Genomic DNA, 22,325 nt, shown 5'->3' with positions numbered 1-22,325 from the left:
TCCTAAAATCAAATCCAACCTAACAAACAAAGAAAAAGGGGTTATCCTTGAGCAGTTTGTCTGGGAAACTTCTAAATTATACATACGTATGCTTTGACTTTGTTGATAGGCTGCAGTAGTTAATCAATCATTAGCGTCATCTTCTACTTGTTCTTTAGCTTTGTCTTCTCAGGTGCTAAACATTCTGCCTTGGACATGCGGCACTTACTGTTGTTTACTCGATGAGACTGTTGCCATCTGGTGCAATTCTTAGATGCCATCCAGGGTGAGCAAAATCATATACTCAGCTTGTCCTATTTAAGTAGATCAAGTTGAGCAGATTGTATGGATTTCAGCTAACATCATTTGGTTGTCTGATTTGCTTGGCAGATTTGTGGAAAGTGTTCTATGATGATGTAAATAGGCCAAATAGATATTTGCTAGCTAAAGAACAGCCTATCTGTCCTGATGATAAGATACTGAGGTTAGCTTCTGGCACTACATATTTTTGAACTTCTTTCTATTCAATTCCTCTTATTTAATAATTTGCAAAAACTAAGGTCCCATATGAAATGTGTCTACACTTTCCTATGTGGTTTGTATTGAATGTGCCCACTTTCTGTTTATTCATCTCTTTTTCTTTCATATCCATCATATGCAGCTTATGTTTGAAAGGTCTCTGAGAAATTTGAGAAGGAACCTTCGTTGTTGGGTAATGCCATGTGCATGTTTAGTTCACTAAACCAGTTTGTGAAAGCCATCTCCAGGTGAACCTTAATTTTGAAAGATGCTAAAAATCATCAAGTCCTTGTATTGTTTTTTTCCCCGTTTCTCCTCATAGATGAAATTAACCACCTTTTAGAGACATGAACTTGTTTATTTGACCAATTAATGAAGGTCATTCTTTCAAAATTATGCTCCGTATCATCAAAATTCTTGTGATGGCATATCTTTTCCTATTTCATGTGAATTATTTGTTCCCCTCTCCTTTGGAAGCACACTAACTTGAAAACAAGAAAAAAACCCTTTGAAAGTTAAAAGTGGTGCAAGACATATGCAGGAAATGAACTCAGTACACCTAGTTGGCTGACAAATACACCCGTAGTAAATTTATAATTAACTGTGAACTTAAATATGATAATATGTTAGTTACCAAAACACTATAAGTCTATAACTATGTAATATAATGTTAATGATAAATATGAAGAGTGCAAGAGTACAAACATTGCATCTCAGATTAAGCAAATGGTTCTCTGATATCTCTTCTCCTAGGCATAAAATCCATCCAGCTTATTTGAAATTTTAATTGCAGAATCAAGAATAAAAGTTACATAGGTGACAGTCATAGACAATTATATATGACCTCTTCAATTATCAAAGAAAATGTATTGGTTATTTATTTCTACTTCATTCCATTGTTGTCAATGGTTGATGGGCCTTCGCCATTAAAACGGTCTCTGCGTCTCCTATCCCCATAAGTTCCTGCTTCAGTTAGTGCATCTCTAGTCACAAGCAATTCCTTTATCACATCTGCCATCTGCATCCGTTCCCTTGGTGATTCCTTGGAGCACAAGAGGCCAATTCCAAGAACAGAAACCAAGCACTCCTGTGTACTTATACTACCAGCATCCTGAATTCTATCATTGGCTTCTCCGTCACTCTCTTCTGATAGCAGGCGTGGATCTGCAATATCCATGACTCTTTCAGGGAAGGCCATTTCAAGAAACCTATGAAGGCCTAGGCCTTCTTTCAATGTCTCATCAGTTGGTCTCTTCCCAGTAAACATCTCTAGCAGAAGTATTCCATAACTGTAAACATCTCCTTCAATAGAGACTTGGTTGGCTACCCCATACTCTGCCATGGAATTTATATTTTAACACAAACTATATCAGTATGCTTGTGTTTTATTTTATTATAATACAGAATCAGGCAAGGGAAAGTAATTATATTCTGAATTTGTATTTAGAAAATTGATGCATAAAAATAATATTTTGGTATTGAAGATTCAGTTTGAGCTTGTAAAACTAATCATTTATGATTGGATCATCATAGTGCTAGTTTTGAACATCAATTGAAGTTGTATCAAAATTTTAGAAAAAGCTTGAGCTATATTGATTCAATGCTTTATAAGTTCAATTAGCATATTGCCTATGTTAGAGAACTCATGATTTTGGAAGACCAGCATGTCAAACTTGAAGGAAGGAATGCATTAAATCCTCACCTGGAGCAACATACCCAATTGTCCCCTTCAGTCCAATTGATATGGATGAATTCTGAGATGACTTACTAACAGTTTTAGTAAGAAACCTGGCCAGCCCGAAGTCACCCACATGAGCAGTCATGTTGTTATCGAGAAGAACATTACTTGGCTTGAGATCACAATGAACGATTGGAGTTGGGCCATCATGATGAAGATAATCCAATGCAGAAGCTACATCTATGGCTATGTTCAACCTCTGGATGAGGCTCAGATTTCTCTCTCGACTTTGATCACCTTCTTCTGAATGCAACCACTTCTCTAGGCTCCCATTAGGCATGAACTCATAGACTATAGCTTTGAAATCATTCCCTTTATAATCCACACTGGAACAGGATGTTATTACTTTGAGGAGATTTCGATGTCGGGTACTTCTCAAGGCATTGCATTCAGCTGTGAAACTCCTAGATGCTCCTCGCTGTAGAAGGTTTAGTACCTTGACAGCCACAATCTTTTCTTCACCGAAATCGATAATCCCTTTGTACACTGAGCCGTAACTTCCAGTCCCAATCAAATTTGCTGCAGAGAATCCATCAGTTGCTTTAAGCAGCTGAGAGTAAGAGATCCTGACATGTTGGTCTTCCAAGAGGGTGTTTGGTGGAGATTTCTTTCTTGAACCATCGAACCAAGAACGAATAGCTAGCAAACATATTAGTAGGACTAGGCATAGTAACACAGCAGCAACTGGGATGATTACTTTGATTAGCAGAGTTTTGTGTCTTCTCTCACGGTTTTGTAGGGGGCATTGCTTCAACTGCAATTTTGGGTCACCACCACAAAGCTCATCATTTCCAACAACTGAAATGGCACTCAGATTTTTGAAGACTCCTTTGGTTGGCGCCTCTCCTTCAAAATTGTTGAAAGAGAGATTCAAATAGCGCAGAGATCTAAACTCCTCTAGAAATTGAGGGATGGCACCTGACAAGTTGTTGCGTGAAAGATCTAATTCTTGAATACCTTTCAAATTGCTTGCTGATAGGGGAATGATCCCTTGGAAGTGGTTGCCTTCCATATACAGATACTCCATGACCTGGCATTCTCCAATGCTTCTAGGAATTTCACCTGTCAAGTTGTTTTCAGAAACATGTAATTCACGGAGATTTTTCAAGCGACCAATTTCTGAAGGGAGGGCCCCGACGAGCGAATTATGCGACAAGCCGAGGTATCTGGAAAGCGAGGAAAGGCTAACAACCTCTCTGGGTACGCTGCCAGTGAGCTGATTGTATGAAAGGTCTAAATGTCCCAAGGCTGTCAAGTTCCCCAAGGTCACAGGGATGCTTCCTCTCAAGGCATTGTCTCCTAGATAAAGTTCGTTCAGCTGAGTCAGGTTGCCAATGGTGGATGGAATTCCGCCAGAGAAGTTGTTGGCATGAAGGTCAAGGATTATCACATTCTGAAGTTCTCCAATGGTGGCAGGAATACTTCCAGTGAGAAGGTTTCGGTCCATGGCGAAAAAGTTTAGGTAGACAAACTTGCCAATTTCATTTGGCAAGGTACCTGATATCTGGTTTCCTCCCAATCCCAACCATTGAAGGGTGGTGGAGAGGTTGACTATGGAGCTGGGCAATGTGCCTCCAAGCCCATTATTGTCAAGCTCCAATACTTGTAGGTTGCTGCAGTTCGTTAATGAGGTGATGAAGCTCCAGCCGTCGGCATCTCTGGCTTCTAGCTGATTTCTATCTAGATTTAGCCAATACAGTTCGCCCAAGGCCCCCAGATTTGATGGGATTGTGCCGGTGAACTGGTTTCCGGTGAGCTCGATGTCTTGGAGGCCGGAAGCATTGGTTAGTGATGCAGGGATCGAGCCATGGAACTGATTGAAATACATCAAGAGGCTCTGGAGTCTGGGAAGACCATGGCCCATGTCGGGTGGGAGGGTGCCGACGAGCTGGTTATCAGCCACACCAAGGGAAATAAGGCTCGAAAGATTGTAGATGGATGACGGAATCATGCCCGAGAATTTGTTATGCGACAGCCCGAGAAATTTGAGAGAAGGGAGAGTCCCTAATGAAGGTGGGATGCCTCCAGAGAGAGTGTTTGCAGTGAGATAAAGGTTGGTGAGAAAAGGGAGGGACCCAATTGTAGGTGGGATCTCACCTGAGAGGGTGTTGAAGCTAAGTTCCATGTTGGTGAGAGCAGAGAGATTCCCAAGTGAAGGTGGGATGGCTTCGGTTAGATTGTTATGGGATAGGTCCAGAACCAGAAGAGAGGAGAGGTTCCCCAGTGTAGGTGGTATGCCTCCTTTCAGACTGTTATTTGACATGTTCAGGTATTGAAGAGAGGAGAGTTTTCCAAGAGAAGAGGGGATCCAGCCCACAAGGTTGTTACTCTGAACAAGTAGGAAGACCAGAGATGGGAGCTGGCCCAAAGAGGAGGGAATGGTACCTGAAAGGGAGTTGGTATTGACGTCAAGGTCGATGAGAGAGGAGAGGTTCCCCAAGGAAGGAGGGATGTTGCCTGTGAGTTTATTGATGCGCAGGTCGAGAAAGGTGAGCTCCGAAAGAGAGCCGAGCTCGCCGGGGATGCTTCCTGCTAGAAAGTTGCTGCGTAGGCTAAGGATTTGGAGACGTCGACATTGGCTGAGGTTGAAAGGAATCTCTCCTTGGAGCTTGTTATTCCCTAAACTGAGAACCTCGAGAAAACGGCACTGAGACAGAGCGGGTGGAATCCCTCCTTCAAGGGAGTTCATGCTCAAATTTAGATATCGTAGGCGAGACAAACTGCCAAACTCAGATGGAAGGTGGCCATGGAGTTGGTTCCCTGGGAGGTGGAGCCTTTGGAGAAAGGTGAGGTTGGCTAAGGAGGGTGATATGGTGCCCATTAAGTCCAGGGAGTCGAGGTTCAGTGCTGTGACTCTCTCGGGGTGGCGTCGACTACATGCCACCCCTTGCCATTGGCATGTAGGTGTGGAGTCGTTCCACAAGGCCAAGGCTTGGAATGGGTCATTGGAGATCATGGACTTGAAAGAGAGGAGGGCGAGCCGGTCGGTGACATTGTTAAGCTTTCCTAAGGCGGCAATGGTGGTTGGGGAATTGGAGGGTGGAGAGATGGCAGCTTTGCATGGGAGGAGAAAGGCAGCATGGATGATCAAAGAAGGCAGCCAAGTTTGTCTCAGGAAGAAGTGATCACAAACAAGCGCCATTGGGAGGATTGCAGTTTCTAGGATATCCAGGTTATCATATGGAGGGAAGGGGAACCTTAAATAAACCAAAGAAGTTACCTAACTCTTATTTTTTGTTTTCTTTTCTTTTAAATTAATTCTAAAACGAGGAATCAGAGCTCAACAGAGAGGACCGAGGATATAAAGACATAAAGAAATGGGTCGTTGTTTATGTGGAGCTGGAGTCATATGTTTGCTTGAATTTGCTTGCTTAGCGGCCGTGTTTACATATAAAAGAATTCTTTGGTGGATTACTTGTGAGGCAAGTGACATATCCACCTCTGCCCTTGAATTGCTGCATCCGTCTTGTGTGTACACTAGGGATTATAAGATGCCACGTATCGGGATTTCTGTTTCGCATGCAGGTGTGGTGTTGATTAGCAAAAATAAATAAATAAACATGAATTCGAACCCGAGTATGCAATATGAATGGCTTTTATGTGGAATGGTGAATGGCGTCTATGTAGAGCCCACATAGTAGGCCATTCGTATTATCCAAGAAAGATGTAATTTTTCCTCCACTACAAGACAAATACTCTAGAGTCTACGCTTCAGGATTTGTTTTAGTTGACTATTTTATGAGAGATCATTGCTTGGTGCAATGATGAAAGATTTGGGATTTGCTTGATTTTAGGCTGCAAGGCTGCAAGGTGGGAGTCCCAAAGCAGTCATTTTATTTAAAAAATCAAAAAATAGATTTTTTTTTCTTTTTTTCAGTATCCGGATCGCCGAATATCTTAGCACGGATACCTTCTCATTTCATCAGTGGCAAAGAGAGTGTAGTACCTCGTCCGGAAGTTCCCTATGGCCGTTCAAATCCTTATCATCAGCTACTCTCGGAATTCTAAAGTTAATAAACTATCGGTAGAAGTTTTGACTTTAGACGCTAACGTGACAGCGATATCTGAATTTTTCTGTTCTGCGTTCTTGACGCGACCAGTTCCTTATCGCGACCAACTCCACTCTCCCCCATCCCTCGCCCATTTTTAAAATTCCTGCGACGTTCATGCGTTATCGATTCCCGATGTAGGAAAATAAACCTTGCTCCAAGTTTCTTGGTTGTCAAGAAATCAAGAAAAGCATTGTAGACTAGCGGTTTGATTTTGCCACCTTCTTTTGTTTCCTGACTTCTTTGGTTGCACTCATATTAAATTTATATGATTCATCCATCTTATCAAAAAAAAAAAAAAAAGGAACAGAGAGAGAGAGAGAGAAAAGAGACTTGATGCATTAATCAGGCAAGACAGGCAAACCACCCAATCCACCCAATTTCTGTGCTATTAACTTTGCATTGGCCTTGGAAGACCTTTGTTATTAGTAAAATAATTAACATAGATAATGACTCATTTGGAACCTTCGAGCAACAAGTTGACTCAGAATAGGAACCATTAATTTATATTAATGGTTTTGACATTTATGATTAGAAGTTATAGGATACTTATGGTTTAATCAACCTTCTAGGATCCTTATGATCCAGGTTGCTCTCATTCTACTTGAGTTTGAACAATTGTAGCTTTTGACGGAGGAGTTGGAGCTGGTCTGACCTGCAAAAATTGCTGATGTGCCTGCGTGGAAGTTCACAAATAATGGAAACTATACTGCGAACTCATACTGCAAATTTATCAATCACGGAGGTATCTTATGGCCTTATTATAAAGCTAAAGTCTTCTTTTGGCTTGCTTTGAAGAACAGATTAGATGAGAATTAATGAGATACTAGCAAGAAAAGGCTGGGGAGTTTGATCGGAATGCTCCTTGTACAGTGCAAATGCAGAAGCTTTCTGGCATCTTTTCATCAAATGCCCATTCACTCGAAGTATTTGGTTCTCCTCGAAGTTGCATCTTAGGATAAAAGATTGGATGACAAATTTACAAGATCTATGGACAACTTGGCGAATTTGAAGACTCTAAATACTCCGCCCACGAGGCTTAATTTCAACACTCTGAAAACAACTTGGCGGCTTTCAATCCTCAACAACACCCTGAATACCTTCCAACTATGGGGAAACCTAAGTTGCGGGAAAGCAAAGGAGAGCAATCAAGCACTTCTTAGCATCCTCTCTTCGTTGTCACGAAAAAAAAAAAAGGTAACTAATTCCTCTTCTATCTTACTTGTCTATCTCATTCTCGTAAATATCAAATCCAATTAATAATAAAATCTGGGGGAAGTAGTTCACCTCCTCCTTTTTCCCCTCACCCAAAAAAAAAGAGAGAGAAAACTGTTTCGTTTTATTACACCATCTCTCCATAAGTCTACACAGGCAACTGAAAGGATGGACAACGTCACAACAAGGCATGATCTCTTTGATATCCCAAAGAAAACACATTGGCTCTTTATTCTCACACCCACTCATCGTCATCAACGGTTGATGGACCTTCTCCTTTAGGACGGTTTCTGTTTCTCCTTTCTCCACCTGTTAATGCATCCCTGGCCTTAAGCAATTCCTTGATCACGTCTTCCATCTGCATTCGCTCCTTTGGTGATTCCTTCGAGCATAAGAGGCCAATCCTAAGCATGGAAACCAAGAACTCTCGTGTTCTTCGTCTTACTCCTCCATCTTTCTCTTCTGAGAGTAGGCATGGATCTATGATATCAATGACTCTTTCAGGAAAGGCCATCTCAACAGACTTACAAAGGCCTGTGCCTTCCTTCAGTGTCTCTTCGGTCGGTCTCCTCCCTGTAAACATCTCCAACAGAAGTATTCCATAGCTGTACACATCTCCTTCAGTAGATACTTGGTTGGCCACCCCATATTCTGCCACAGAATGCATTACTTATTTTAATACAAATCAAGTCAGCAAGCATGCGCTTTCCTTTCAGAATTGCAGAAGGAGAATCATGCAGAAGGAAATCAACTACGTACATTCTGATATATGGAAAAATATGATGCATGAAAGAAACATTCAGGTTAGCAAACAAAAGTTACGACTTAGATGCTGCCTACAATAAAAAAAAAAAAAAAAAGAAGGAAAATAAACATACAAAAGTTGAAAGCAGTCATGGATGAGATCCTTACCTGGAGCAACATACCCAATGGTCCCCTTCACTCCAATTGATGAGGATGGATTCTGAGATGCCTTGCTAACCGTTTTAGTAAGAAACCTTGCCAGCCCAAAGTCGCCTACATGAGCAGTCATATCTTCATCGAGAAGAACATTGCTTGGCTTGAGATCACAGTGAACGATTGGGGCTGGGCCATGGTGATGAAGATAATCCAATGCAGAGGCAACGTCTACGGCTATGTTCAGCCTCTGGATGAGACTTAGATTTGTCTCTCGACTTTGATCACTTGCTTGTGGGTGCAACCAGTTCTCCAGACTCCCATTAGGCATGAACTCAAAAACTAGAGCTTTGAAATCATCCCCTTTATAATCCACACTGGAACAGGATGTTATTACCTTGACGAGATTCCGATGTCGGATACTTCTCAAAGCATTACATTCAGCCATAAAACTCCTGGAAGCCCCTCTCTGCAGAAGGTTGAGTACCTTCACAGCTACAATTCTCTCTTCGGCAAGTTCCATAATTCCTTTATACACTGAACCATAACCTCCAGCACCAATCAAATTTGCCGATGAGAACCCATCTGTTGCTTTAAGAAGGTCAGAGTAAGAGACCCTGATAAGCTGTTCTTCTACCAAGGCTGCTGATGGCACCTGCTTTCTTGATTTATATAACCTATAACGAATGATTAGCAAGCATATTATCAGGAGTAGAAACAGCAGTGCAGCAGCAACTGGAATGATCGCTTTGATCGGCGCCGATCGATTTCTTCTCTTATTGGTTCGTGGGGAACATTTTTTCAGCCCCAATTTTGGGTCGCCACCACAGAGATCGTCATTACCAACAACCGAGAAGGCACTCAGATTTCGAAAAACTCCTTTAGTTGGCACCTCACCTTCAAAATTGTTAAAGGAGAGATTCAGGTGCTGCAGAAACCTGAAGTCCTCTAGAAACCGTGGGACACCACCTGACAAGTTGTTGCTCGAAAGATCCAACTCTTGAATCCCTTTCAAATTGCTCATCGATTGGGGAATGATCCCTTGGAAGTGGTTGCCGTTCATGTATAGGAACTCCAAGACCTGGCATTCTCCAATGCTGCTAGGAATCTCACCAGTTAAGTTGTTTTCAAATAACTGCAGCCCGCGGAGATTTGTCAAGCTACCGATTTCCGAAGGCAGGGCCCCGACGAGCGAATTATGCGACAAGCCGAGGTACTGGGAGAGCGAGGAGAGGCTGACAACCTCTTTGGGTATGCCGCCTGTAAGCTTATTGTACGAAAGATCAAGATAAACCAAAGCTTGACAGTTACCCAGGGTCGCAGGGATGCTACCAGTCAAAGAATTGACTACTAAATCAAGTTCGCTCAGCTGAGTCAGGTTGCCGATGGAGGTGGGAATCGGACCTGACAACTTGTTATTAGACAGGTAAAGTCTTTGTAAGCTCCGGAGTTCTCCAACGGAGTCAGGAATACTGCCGGTGAGGTGGCTCCGGCCCAGGTCGAGGAGAGTCAGGTTGAAGAATTTCCCGATATCGGAAGGAAGGCTGCCTGATATTTGGTTCCCTCCCAGAACCAGCCATTGGAGGGTGGTGGAGAGGTTTGCGATGGAGCTGGGCAGCGTGCCTCGGAGCCTGTTGTCGTCAAGCTGCAGCACCTGTAGGTTGCTGCAGTTCGTCAAGGAAGTGAGGAAGCTCCAGCCATGGGTATCTCCGGCTTCTAGTTGATTCCTGTCCAGACTCAGCCAGTATAGCTCCGGCAGGGCACCCAGGCTCGTGGGGATCGTTCCGGTGAAGTTATTTCCTGTGAGCTCGATGTCTTGGAGGCCTGATGCATTGGCGAGCGACGCGGGGATGGGCCCGTGAAATTGGTTGAAGTACATGAGGAGTGACTGGAGATTAGGAAGAGAGCGGCCCAAGTCAGGTGGAAGAGTGCCGATGAGCTCGTTATCAGCGACACCAAGGATGGTGAGGCTCGAGAGGTTGTAGAAGGAGGAAGGAATCCTGCCCGACAACTTGTTATGCGATAGCCCGATAGCTGTGAGAGTGAGAGAACTGGAGGACCCGAATGAAGGTGGGATGCCTCCAGATAGTGCGTTTCCCGAGAGATAGAGAGCGATGACTGAAGGCAGGAGTCCAAGGGAAGGAGGGATTTCTCCTGAGAGGGTGTTGATGCTGAGGTCCATCTCGGTGAGAGAGGAGAGGTTCCCTAACGAGGGTGGGATGCTTCCAGTTAGATTGTTATACGATAGGTTCAGATCGAGAAGAGAGGAGAGGTTTCCTAGCGAAGGTGAGATGTCTCCATCTAGATTGTTATGCGATAGGTCCAGGTACTGAAGAGAGGAGAGTTTTCCAAGAGAAGAAGGGATGGTGCCCACGAGGTTGTTATATTGTAGAAGAAGAAAGACGAGGGATGAGAGCTGACCCAAGGAGGAGGGGATGATGCCTGAAAGGGAGTTGGTGTTGACGTCGAGGTCGATGAGAGAGGAGAGGTTCTCCAAGGAAGGAGGGATGCTGCCTGTGAGGTTGTTGCCGCGGAGGTCGAGGTAGGTGAGCTTCGAGAGGGAGGCAAGCTCATCAGGGATGCTCCCCGTGAGAAAGTTGCGGCGTAGGCTCAGGATTTGGAGTTCTCGACATTGGCTTAGAGCAGACGGAATCTCCCCTTGAAGCATGTTGTTCCCAAGAATGAGTTCTTGGAGACGAGGACAGCGAGAAAGAGCGGGCGGAATTCCGCCTTCGAGGGAGTTTCCGCTGAAATTGAGATAACGTAGACGGGGTAGATTGCCAAGCTCCGGCGGGATGCGGCCATGGAGGAGGTTGTTGGGGAGATGGAGCCTCTGGAGGAAGGTGAGGTTGGCTAAGGAGGGTGATATGGAGCCCAGTAGGTTCAGGGCCTCGAGTCTCAAGGCAGCGACCCTTTCGGGGTGGCGACGGCCGCATGCCACCCCTTGCCAATGGCAGATAGGAACGGAGTCATTCCATGAGGCCAAGGCTTGGGATGGATCATTTGAGATCATGGACTTGAAGGAGAGCAGGGCAAGACGATCGGCAGCACTCCTGTTCCCTTCTAAGATGGTGGTGGTGGAAGTTGAAGAACGGGAGGCAGGTGAGGTGGCATAGCTTGGTAGAAGAAGGACGGCATGCATTAGCCAAAGCGCCCTGAGAATGGAATGGATGAATGAGAGATCCATTGGGAGGATAATGGAGGAAGGGAGGGCAATCACAATACGATCCATCAGGCATCCTCCATCTAATATAAGCGATGGCTGCTCTGTTTTTGAGTGGCTGCCGGAGCGTGTAAATTGGGACTGCAAAACCTAAATATACGCTTATCCTTGGGTTGGATGGTTGAAATCACCTGCTTTAGCTCTAGTTTACGTGTGAATCTTGTTGTGTCTAAGTCTGAAAATTTCAAAGGTGATCATCACGTCGACCTCTTTTTGGGTGATACCGATGTCTGACGAGAGCCGTAGCCAATGCCAGGGCCAAGCGTCGTGCAATCAGGCGCATTTTGGAAGCTTTTCCCAGCTGCAGCAGTTGGAATGTGCGACTTAGCGGAACATCGAGTCCTCCATTTTTGACTTGCAACAGCCCCCATTTTTGACTTATCCAAGATCCGGGTTAAGTCCACTGGGGGCCGAGAGATCCATTGAGAGTGCAAGGCTTCTTAAGAGTATCCATTCAGAATATAATGCTAGAATTGGTTTCATTGAAATCACCTGCTTTAGTTTACTTGCGAGTCTTATCATGTCAAAGTCCACGAAAAATACGTTTCTGGCAATGGGAGTGAACTGTGAAGCGATGCCATGCCAAGGAGCGATGACTCGGGGAAATGCTAAGCTAATTTCCAGTTTGTCCTCAAAAAATTTGGAAGGTGGTAGGCCATGTCAGCCTCCTCTTCTTCTTCTTTTTTGCTAAAACGGAAGCATCATACATAACGTGTACGAATGCAGTTAAAAAAAATAAAAAGCAGCACATCACGAAGAGCCGTAGGTAGATCTGTCTCGCCCTCCCATAGGTGGTCTTTTAAATAGTTAGCAACAAAAGATGCTGCCAAGTCCGCCACCCCATTGGCCATATCAGCCTCTTTTTGGATGTATTCTTGACATCTATGGCTGCAACCGATATAGATGTTGATAGAAGACTCAATTCATGCCAACTTGTGATCATGTCGGCATATCTCGTGATTCCTTCAATTTTGGCTGCCAAACCTTCTTTTTGTCTCGATTCCAAAGAAATCTATCATGAAATTAACAGCTGTGCAGCAGTGTTGCTGCAATTGAAAAAATCTCACTCAAAAAGAGTTACTCGGATGGTCTTTGATCATCGCTTTGTTTTATTCGGATGGCACGCTTTCACAATATCAACTTAAAAGGAACATTAGCCAGCCTAAGATTGCAGCAAATCCACCAATTAGATGGCGTTTTAAATTAAATTTCTTTGTTATTAGTAAAGCATTTTGGTGGACTGCACGACTCACAACTTACAAGAGGTGGACATGTAAGTAAATTCACTGGTCAGCAACGGTTCTTAGAGGGGAAAATCTGCTTCTTTTTTTTTTTTTTTTGAGAAAAAGGGCATCTCCTTGAACACCAAATTCCCACCTCCTCGAATCCCCATGACTGCTCTTTCTTGGCAAACGATTCCTCCAACATCGCCAGATTATGTACTTTTTGATGCAAAAAGGTTCATTTTTATTATAACTTAGTTGGGAGATACCGTCATTTTCTTTATTTTATATATTATCATCGATTATCTGAAGCTTTTACGCCTTCATTGAAATCAAGGGGAAGCCTTGACATAGCATTAAGTTTGGTAGATAGGCTAGAGGGAGAACTTACACAAGGTCGATAGAATAATTAATATGAGGAGCCATGCAGGTTTATGTTTAGTCTTATATTGGGTATGCATATGGGAGATCTTGGCAAGACCAAGTGACCTTCTAGGTAGTCCTTTAAGGGTGATGTCATGGGTAATTACATAGAGTATCAGAGAGGACCTAGCTTAGAACCCTTGTAGCTACTCGTGAGAGCACCCGCATGGATGCATGTTTGGTCCCAACTTGAGTAGGGCTAAGGATTCTAATTGATAGCCTTTGAGCTAATCTTTTATTAGATGTAATATTTTCATCTCCTGAATGCTGAAAAAATCTTCATTCTGATCTTATACATGCCTTTGAATTTTTCTTTCAAAATTAACTATAGTATATTACAACTTGCAAATATACATATAGATTCCATTCATCTGAAGATAACAAGAACAATGGCAAATGATCTTAAGACATCTTCAGCAATTCCTACAAATTGTATCCTTTTGCTGATCTCTGGAAACTGCAGTCCGCGCGTTAAGCTTAGCTCAACTAAATAGACGAAGATCTGTTGCACGAAATGGTTGACACCAATGGCCTATTATTACTAGTGAGCAATAATCATAACACCATCTCACAGCCAGCCCCTTTTGCTGTCATCCTATGATATCCAAGCGTAATGCATCTCTGATTGCATGCAATTCCCTAGTAACATCCATCATCTGCATTCGCTCAATCGGTGATTCCTTGGAACACGAAAGGCCAACTTTAAGCACCGAAGCTATGCACTTTTCCGCTTCTCCTCTTATGTCACTCAGGTTTCGAGTGTAGTCACTGGCTTCTCCATCTTCCTCCTGCAAGACCATGTGCGGATCCATGATGCCTAGGACTTCATGTGGGAATGCCATTTGAACAAATTCATGAAGGCTGAATCCTTCTGTAAAGATATCATCAGTAGGTCTTTTTCCAGTAAATAGCTCCAGCAGGAGTATTCCAAAGCTGTAGACATCCCCATTAGTGGAGATTTTGTTGGCCAATCCATACTCTGCCATATGAAACTCAGTGAGTGCGGATATAGACACAGTTTGGATATATTAAGGATTAACAAAAGCAATATCTGCAATTCAATTGTTGACAAAAATGAAGTATTATGATATGATCATGGTCATTTGAGTAGAAATTTTCTGAATATAATGCTGATAATGTTTAAAAGGAAGTTTATAAATAGCATGGCTTTGTTCGAGCTGAACATCTATTCATGCAACATCTTACCTAATGGCGGTATGAAGTCTTGCACAGATAGCAAACTTAGTAATAACAGGAACCATTAGTATTTGGCCTGTAATGCCTGTAAGCATGCTCGACAGTTTACTAGTTACTAGTAACATCAAAGTCTACAAAACAATCTGGACTGTATCTATCCTGACCTTACAGATGATGATCAATTACTTAACGAGCTATAGTCAAAATAATAGAGAAAATTAACAAATAAAACACGCACCTGGAGCAACATATCCAATGGATCCTTTCAATTCCATGGAGCTTACCGGATTGAGAAATGAATTACTGATGGTCCTGTTTAGGAACCTTGCTAATCCAAAGTCACTCACACGTGCCGTCATGTCGTCGCTGAGCAGAACATTGCTTGGCTTAAGATCGCAGTGAACTATAGGTTTTGGGCCATGATAATGGAGATATTCTACTGCAGAAGCTACATCAATAGCTATGTTCAACCTCTCGGTTAGGCTTAACTTTCTCGAGTTGCTCTGCTCGCTAGATTCTGGATGCAGCCACTTTTCTAGACTTCCAATAGGGAAGAACTCGAATACTAAAGCTTTGAAATCATTGCCTTCAAAGTCCATGCTCGAGCATGAAGTTAGGATCTTCACAAGATTACGATGTCGAATATTTCTCAAGGCTTCACACTCAGCAAAGAAGCTCCTAGAGGCACCATGTTGTTGGAGGTTGAGTACCTTCACTGCAACAATTTCTTGGTCACCATGATCCATAATCCCCTTGTACACTGAACCAAAGCTTCCGACTCCGATCAAATTTGCAAGAGAGAACCCATCAGTTGCCTTCAGAAGATCAGCATATGATACTCTCATATGTTGATCTTTGATTAATGTCATGGCCGGAGATTCTCTTCGTGATTTTTGAGACCAACAGCGAGCGGCAAATAGAGAGAAGAACACGATCAGGCAGAGAATTGCACAGACTACAAGAGAGATCACAATTGCGAGTCTAGGAGACTTGTGTCGCTTCGCAGGTATTTCAATGGAGCATGGTGGTAAGTTCATCTTTGGGTTCCCCCCACAGAGCTTGGTGTTTCCCTGGATTGAAATAGCACTGATATTTCCAAAAACACCACCTTTTGGCACTTCACCCTCCAAGTTGTTGAAAGAGAGGTTCAAATTCTGCAGCAGACGAAAGCTCTCTAGGAATTCTGGAATGCGCCCGGATAAGTTGTTGCATGAGAGATCTAGCAGCTGAAGGCCTCTTAAATTGGCCAAAGACAAAGGAATGGTTCCATTGAAGAAGTTTCCTCTCATGTTAAGGTACTCCATGACCTGACATTCACCAAGACGATCAGGAATTTCGCCGGATAATTGGTTCTCTGAGACATCAAGAATGTCTAGATTTTTCAAGCTTCCGACTGTTGAAGGTAGCAGCCCTGTCAATGCATTGCGTGAAAGGCCAAGCAATGTCGAGAGGGAGGAGATGTGAAGGACTTCCACAGGGATGCTACCAGTAAGTTTATTGTGATCAAGGCTCAAGTATTCCAAGTTTTGACAGTTGCCAAGGCTGGTGGGTATGCTTCCGTTCAGCTCATTAAATCCTAGGTAAAGCTGGTTCAACTGAGTGAGATTGCCTAGGTTTATTGGGATTCTACCAGAAAAGTTGTTTCCATTCAAGTCTAATACATGCAAGTTTTGTAGCATCCCAAGAGTGGCAGGAATATAACCTGTTAGAAGGTTTGGACCCAAATCTAGAAGGGTCAGGTTGGCAAGGTTCCTGATCTCTGAAGGTATGCTTCCATATATTTGGTTATGTCCCATGGAAAGCCATGTCAGTGTTGTGGAGAGATTGGCCACAGATTTGGGTAGCATGCCACCAAGCCTATTGTTGTCTAGCTGCAATCCTCTTAAGTTGCTGCAGTTTGCTAAAGCATCAAGAAAGCTCCAACCAGCAGCTTCCCTGGTTTCTAGCATATTGTAGGCAAGAATCACTTTTGAAAGACCTTGTAATCTTCCTAGGCTTGGTGGGATAATTCCTGAAAAATTGTTTATAGATAGATCGATGATTTCAAGTCTGGAGGTGTTGGAAAATGACATTGGAATGGGACCATGAAACTGGTTGCCATACAAGTTGAAAACTCGAAGCTGGGGAAGAGCATCTCCCACATATGATGGAAGGGACCCATGGAGATTGTTATTCTCAACACCAAATAAAGTGAGGGAAGAAAGGTTCCAAAGTGCAGGTGGTATGGTTCCGGAAAGACTATTAAAGGCTAGGTATAAGAAAGTTGTGAGTGAAGAGAGTTTCCCTAATGAAGGAGGGATTCCTCCTTCAAGATTATTTTGGGATAGATCAAGATGAGTGAGAGTAGAAAGGTTCCCTAGTGAAGGAGGGATGCCTCCTATAAAATTGTTGGCTGACAGATCAAGATAATTAAGGGTCGACATACTTCCTATGAAATGTGGAATGCCTCCTGTGAGACTGTTATTGGACAGCTGCAGGTAAGTTAGAGAGGAGAGGTTCACAAATGACATTGGAATATGTCCTTGAAGCATATTATTCGATAAACTGAGTGTTCCAAGCCTCGAGCATTGGCTGAGACTGCCAGGGATCGCACCCTGCAGCTTATTGTCATTCAAACTGATTGTTTGAAGATGTGAACAATGAGACAAACTTGCTGGAATTCCCCCTTCAAGAGAATTAAAGCTTAGATCGAGATATCTCAAGTGCGGCAAACGACCGAGTTCTTGAGGGATGCCTCCATGGAATTGGTTTCCAGGAAGGTGTATTCTCCTGAGGTAGGTGAGGTTGGCTAAGGATGGTGATAGTGATCCTACCAGACTGAGGGATGCAAGGTCCAACTCTGTGACCCTTCTGGTGCTGCTGCCACATGTGACACCTCGCCAATCGCAGAAGTGGAGGGAGTGATTCCATGATGTCAAGGATCCTGATGGATCATCAGATATCGAAGACTTGAAGGAGAGGAGAGCGATGCGATCGGTTGAGCTGGTAGTAGGGAGGGAATTCATGATGGGAGCGAGAGTGGGGGTTTGGGATGCTAAAATGCTTGCATGGAAGAAGAACAAGAAAATGATGCACATCAAGTAAGTTTGAAGGGTCTTCAAGACAGAAGAGCCATAGTAGAACTCCATGAGCATTGGTTGGGTGTAGTAGGAGTGGGACTCCTCCCTCACTTTATAGAGGCTTTTCAGTTAGCTGCACTCTTGGTTTAAACTTCTATTGCATGTACATGCATGGTAGCTTATAATGGAATGCCACATGCTCGTACCTGATGATCTATGACTAGTTTTGGGGAGATAACGCCACCACCTACTAAATTGCCAATATAAGTCTCTGTAGCTTGCAAGTGTGAAAACCTGGAATTTTTGTAGTTCAGTCAAGTCATTTGATTAGTTGAAAACAGGATTATTTTCTGGATGGCATTCTTCTTCACTTGTTATATAATGATAGATTTCAATGAATTTATGGATGATGATAACGATTTAAGTTTGTTTTAAGGAAAATGGACAAAACAAGTGACATGGGGTTTCATTTTGTATATTTAAAGTGATTAATTACTAATATACATGAGATATAAGGAAATTGAAAAGAAAGGTGTAAACACAAGGTATACCCCCGCAGTCAGTCTTCTTTCTTAAAAAAACAAAAATCACCTAACAGAGTCTTTCCAGGATTCAGAACCTTGGTCATCGGCCCTCAGGCTTCCATCCTCCTGTTGTCTTCATATTCTTTATTGACTGCAAGATGAATTTAAACTTGGAGCAGGGAAGATTGTAACTGGTCTTTTTTTATTCATATATTTTAAATGCGATGATCTTCTGGAGCAGAGTTGTTCAGACTCATGATTTTGTTGGCATGCTCCTCCAGATTACTGAAATGATGCAAGTTGAACCATAATCACCAAGTTCTTATGACTGGATTTTTTTTTTCTTTTAGTTTCTGTATTCTATTCTTGTTCTATTTGATAGTTTTGTAATTTTTCATTATCAATTTAATTATTGGCCAACTATTGAATGTTTTTTTTTTTAATACATCAACGACTCATACACAACGGGAATGGGTACAGCCCACAAAATCAGAAAAAGGAGATAGTGCAAACGAGAAGGGGTAGACACGTGGTTCTCCTAGAAAAACTTCCGAAGTGATGAGCCGCATAGGAGGCCATCTAATCCGCAGTATTGTTCGCCTCCCTGTAGACATGTGTAGCCTGATGAGAGACACACTTATCCAAAAGTCTGCGGATGTCGTTGAGTAACCGCATTCTGCTGGCAGCGCATCTTCGACCCTGAACCTACTCGATCACCGTGGCTGAGTCCCCCTCAAGGAGAACACGATCCGCATCCAAAACACATCTCGCATAGGTGATACCCTCTCATGCGGCTCTAAGTTCGACACTAATGACAGACGAATCAAAGATCTGCCGACCTCCAGCCGTCACCAATCTGACGTCGTGGTCTATTGAATGTTTCATCATCTAGCCATTCATAAACTTTACCAAGTATGCCATTATTCCTCATCTAGTCGTTCGTGAGTTGTTGTTTTCTTATTATTTTTATTATTATTATTATTATTATTATTATTATTATTATTATTATTATTATTATTATTATTATTATTATTTGATTTGATTTCCGATTGCTTTTATTGTTTCCTATTGTTGATGTTGCTTTTGTGCTTCCTATTCTTATCATCAAATTGCTTGGAGTGTTCGGTGGATCTTGGTGGGTCCATCTTTAAATATGAAACCTATGACTTTTGTGTCGCATTGCCTTTAAATTCAACGTCAATGACAGCTGACCTCAATCAATACTAGGTTGTGCAGAAACCCGTGAGATGGTAGGTCTTAGTTTAAACTCGGATGAGCAGTGTGTGCTAATTAGATGGCGTAGTAACTCCTGCTAACTACTTCCTTCGTCACTACTTTGGAAGGTCAAGCATAGGGTTTCCTTTTGCTTCAAGACTACACTATGGTTGGGTCTAACCTTATCTAACCCCATTTGAATTTTTGTACCATTCATATCTTGGGATTGACTTGGCTCAGGTCTAGAAGTTGGTTTTAGATGCACCAAGCTATAGGATCCTTTTCTGAGTTTGAAGAGTAGTCTTTTGTTTTACCCAAAAAAAGAGTAAAGCCAAAAACTTTGGTCCAGTCTTCTGTTTTAGATGCCATTATTCCTCTTCTGATTCTTGGTGTATGGACTGTAGGAGAGAATTTTGCAAGCCATTCTTAGGGCTCGTTTGGTTCGCAGGAAAAAAAGGGAGAAGAGTGTGGTCAACGGAAAAGTAATGAGATGCCTTTTATTTGGTTGGAGTTTTCAAAGAAGAGAGACGGAAAAGTTGTATTCCCATAAGAGTATGATTCCCACGTTTCATGAAAAAATCTTTCCCATGAAAAATATGGAAAAGTTATTTTTCCGTGAGCCGGAAATCACTCTATTTTTATTTTTTTTCAAAAAAGCCCCTCAGCATTAAAGAGGCATTAAAAATCTAATTTTTATTAAGGGTAAATAGAAATTACACAACTTTTTCGGAAAAGTGGATGGTCAACCAAACATAAGCACTTTGGAAATCTGTCACTTTTCCATTGTCAACCAAACATGCCAAAAATACTTTTTCAGGTATCTTCTTTCCAGGAATCTGCTTTTCAGACATATTCCTAGGAGGAAAAATGCTTCTCGCGAACCAAATGAGCCCTTAGAGTAAAGCCAAAAACTTTGGTCCAATTTTTGTTAGTTTTATTTATTAATAAATTTTATTGATTTTCTCTTCAAATTTATTCTTCTCAAATAATCTTTTTCTCTATTATTATGAGTCTTTGAAAGGTTCACCATTTTGATACCGAACTCCGTACCAGTGCCACAATAGTACAGTATCGATATAGTACAGTTTTTTTAATATACTGAGTGTCAATACGCCATTCATACCGAATATCGGTATTAAATTGGTATGTTACGGTACATTCCGTACTGCTCGGTTTGTTACGGTATGTTCCATACCATTCGATTCGGACCGGTATGGCGTACTTTGAGTATTTATTTACAACGATCAATCCTAGGGGATGAATTTTAATCCACAAGCGACCCTGTAGCATATTTATTTTCTGCAAGCAATGGCTGGGAAGATGGAGTTGTTCTGATTGAAACTTTACCGGAACACTTGATAATTTTTCCCCATAAAAGAAAAAGTTGACATTACTATAATACGAAAGACCCAAAAACACAGAATAGAAAAACAGGAGAAAAGATAGATGCTAATCCATTTCCTGAATGATTTGGGATCTTCGCCAGTTGAATGGAGCATGCTGTGTTTCACGTCATGATTTATTTCATTCGATTCCTTACATGCTACTACTAGATAGCGGGCGGATGGAGCTTCACCTTTAAATTAAGCACCATCACTCCCAAACCTCGAATTTCTAATTTTACGGAAAGAATCCCTGATCACATACAATTCCTCGATGCCATCTTCCATCTCTTGGCAATTCCCTGGAACACGAGATGCCAATGCGAAGCACTTGGGTAATGCACTCCACTTCTGATGCCATCCACGTTTAGATTGTGCTACTCTGCTTCTCCACAACTATAAACATCATCCCCGTAGGCAGAATCCAAGTGGCCGGCATCCGTTTCTCAATTGAGTCCCATAATTCGACAGCATCCCAGTGAGTTCTAAACCACTTCCAATGAACTTAATATTAAGAATTTATGGAAACTCAAAATGCAAACGGTCACAAAAGCAAAATTTTCAACATTAGGGGAACTGTGGCTCCAACAGGCGCCTGTCACAAGTACTCAATCTCTGAAAATGAAGGCCAAAACCTAGATTTATGCATCAAGCGCAATGAGGTCAGACTGAATTTGATCCATAATTAACAAAGCAAGCTCAAGCAGGACATGCTTTAGTTTTCATATGAGCTGAACAGAATCAGCATTCCGATGATCAACTAGGGTCAGACTGCAAGCTGGACAGACTATACCATCCAAAGAGAGGAAAACTATGCCACTAAGGTGGCAGCTCAGTTGGAACGAAGCGTTTACTTCCAACCAAGTGGTTTCAAAATCGAAATACGCAGACGTCGATTGAATTTAAGGACCGGATGCCCCACGCCTGGACATGGAGTCTAAAAGCACTACTGGTCGGCTGGTACCAAGATGGCGTCAGAATAACGTACTCACCCGTGAGGAGGTTGCCACGTAGGTGGAACCGCCCGCGAGGTGAAAAGGGTATGAGAAACATAAGTATGCCTCTGCCTTCGAGGGGGTAGAAAGATGCTTTCTATCCGTATCAGACATGTCCCGATGGGAGAGGGCCCAGTGTGGGGTTGCCATGCGGGAGAGGTTCTCACCCCCCCCCCCCCCCCCCCCCCCCCCTCTTTCCTTTTCTTTAAGGAAAAAAAAAGAGGAAAAAGAAAAAAGTGAGGAAAACTATATATGACACCTTCCTTCATAGATTAATTATATAAAATATGTTTTAGTTTATTTGCAAAGCAAGATATGTCTTATCCAAGGACTGATAAACTCTCCATCGATCATAATGAAATGTTTATTGCACATTTTAACCATTTCTACAATCCCTCGGCCCTTCTGTGCTTTTAGTTACCAAACTTCCAGAAACTCACACACCTACAAGCCCTCTCATATAGCTACATAAGGACAAGAAGACTTGCCAATGAATTTTGGTATAATAGGCATAAGCAAGATGGACCATTTACGGTAACTTTGGTTCACGTTGCTTACCTGGAGTCTTTAAAGGCTCGCGGAACTCACAAAACCCACAAATTTTGAATGAACTGCTACAGATCTTTTGCCTCGACAATACCTCAGCACAACTCTGCTGCTTTCAGGAAAAGAAGAAAGAAAAGGAAA

General features: G+C 42.5%; 3 protein-coding genes across 3 annotated transcripts; all 3 read right to left on the bottom strand.

Moving 5' to 3' along the window:
- Window positions 1-1,084: 1,084 nt before the first annotated feature.
- Window positions 1,085-6,519, bottom strand: LOC108511808 (receptor kinase-like protein Xa21). The gene is made up of 2 exons (XM_039129250.1): window positions 2,201-6,519; window positions 1,085-1,833 (listed from the first exon to the last, which is right to left on the bottom strand). Exons 1-2 carry the CDS (start codon window positions 5,376-5,378, stop codon window positions 1,382-1,384), a joined length of 3,630 nt encoding a protein of 1,209 aa, XP_038985178.1. The 5' UTR covers window positions 5,379-6,519; the 3' UTR covers window positions 1,085-1,381.
- Window positions 6,520-7,290: 771 nt separating this feature from the next.
- On the bottom strand, window positions 7,291-11,980 carry LOC103721324 (probable LRR receptor-like serine/threonine-protein kinase At3g47570). The gene is made up of 2 exons (XM_039129249.1): window positions 8,413-11,980; window positions 7,291-8,151 (listed from the first exon to the last, which is right to left on the bottom strand). Exons 1-2 carry the CDS (start codon window positions 11,627-11,629, stop codon window positions 7,736-7,738), a joined length of 3,633 nt encoding a protein of 1,210 aa, XP_038985177.1. The 5' UTR covers window positions 11,630-11,980; the 3' UTR covers window positions 7,291-7,735.
- A 1,673-nt stretch (window positions 11,981-13,653) lies between these two features.
- Window positions 13,654-17,006, bottom strand: LOC103721334 (receptor kinase-like protein Xa21). Its single transcript, XM_008811501.3, has 2 exons — window positions 14,702-17,006; window positions 13,654-14,245 (listed from the first exon to the last, which is right to left on the bottom strand). The coding sequence occupies exons 1-2, from the start codon at window positions 16,992-16,994 to the stop codon at window positions 13,857-13,859; spliced, it is 2,682 nt and encodes an 893-aa protein (XP_008809723.3). The 5' UTR covers window positions 16,995-17,006; the 3' UTR covers window positions 13,654-13,856.
- Window positions 17,007-22,325: the final 5,319 nt, after the last annotated feature.

The sequence above is a fragment of the Phoenix dactylifera genome, chromosome 8 (genome assembly GCF_009389715.1).
Source record: "Phoenix dactylifera cultivar Barhee BC4 chromosome 8, palm_55x_up_171113_PBpolish2nd_filt_p, whole genome shotgun sequence".
In the NCBI taxonomy this organism is placed as follows: domain Eukaryota; kingdom Viridiplantae; phylum Streptophyta; class Magnoliopsida; order Arecales; family Arecaceae; genus Phoenix; species Phoenix dactylifera.
The sequence above is the reverse complement of the archived record's forward strand: the minus strand, read 5'-3'. Positions and strand labels throughout refer to the sequence as shown.

What these genes read in the sequence shown, in the direction of transcription:
- LOC103721324 (XM_039129249.1), bottom strand. Translation starts at nt 11,629, where the DNA reads ATGGATCGTATTGTGATTGCCCTCCCTTCCTCCATTATCCTCCCAATG. An exon ending in CATTGGGTATGTTGCTCCAG is followed by an intron (nt 8,152 to 8,412) that starts GTAAGGATCTCA and finishes ATTCTGTGGCAG; the next exon opens with AATATGGGGTGGCCAACCAA.
- LOC103721334 (XM_008811501.3), bottom strand. Translation starts at nt 16,994, where the DNA reads ATGCTTCAAGGACATATTCCAATGTCATTTGTGAACCTCTCCTCTCTA. An exon ending in CATTGGATATGTTGCTCCAG is followed by an intron (nt 14,246 to 14,701) that starts GTGCGTGTTTTA and finishes TTCATATGGCAG; the next exon opens with AGTATGGATTGGCCAACAAA.
- LOC108511808 (XM_039129250.1), bottom strand. Translation starts at nt 5,378, where the DNA reads ATGGCGCTTGTTTGTGATCACTTCTTCCTGAGACAAACTTGGCTGCCT. An exon ending in AATTGGGTATGTTGCTCCAG is followed by an intron (nt 1,834 to 2,200) that starts GTGAGGATTTAA and finishes ATTCCATGGCAG; the next exon opens with AGTATGGGGTAGCCAACCAA.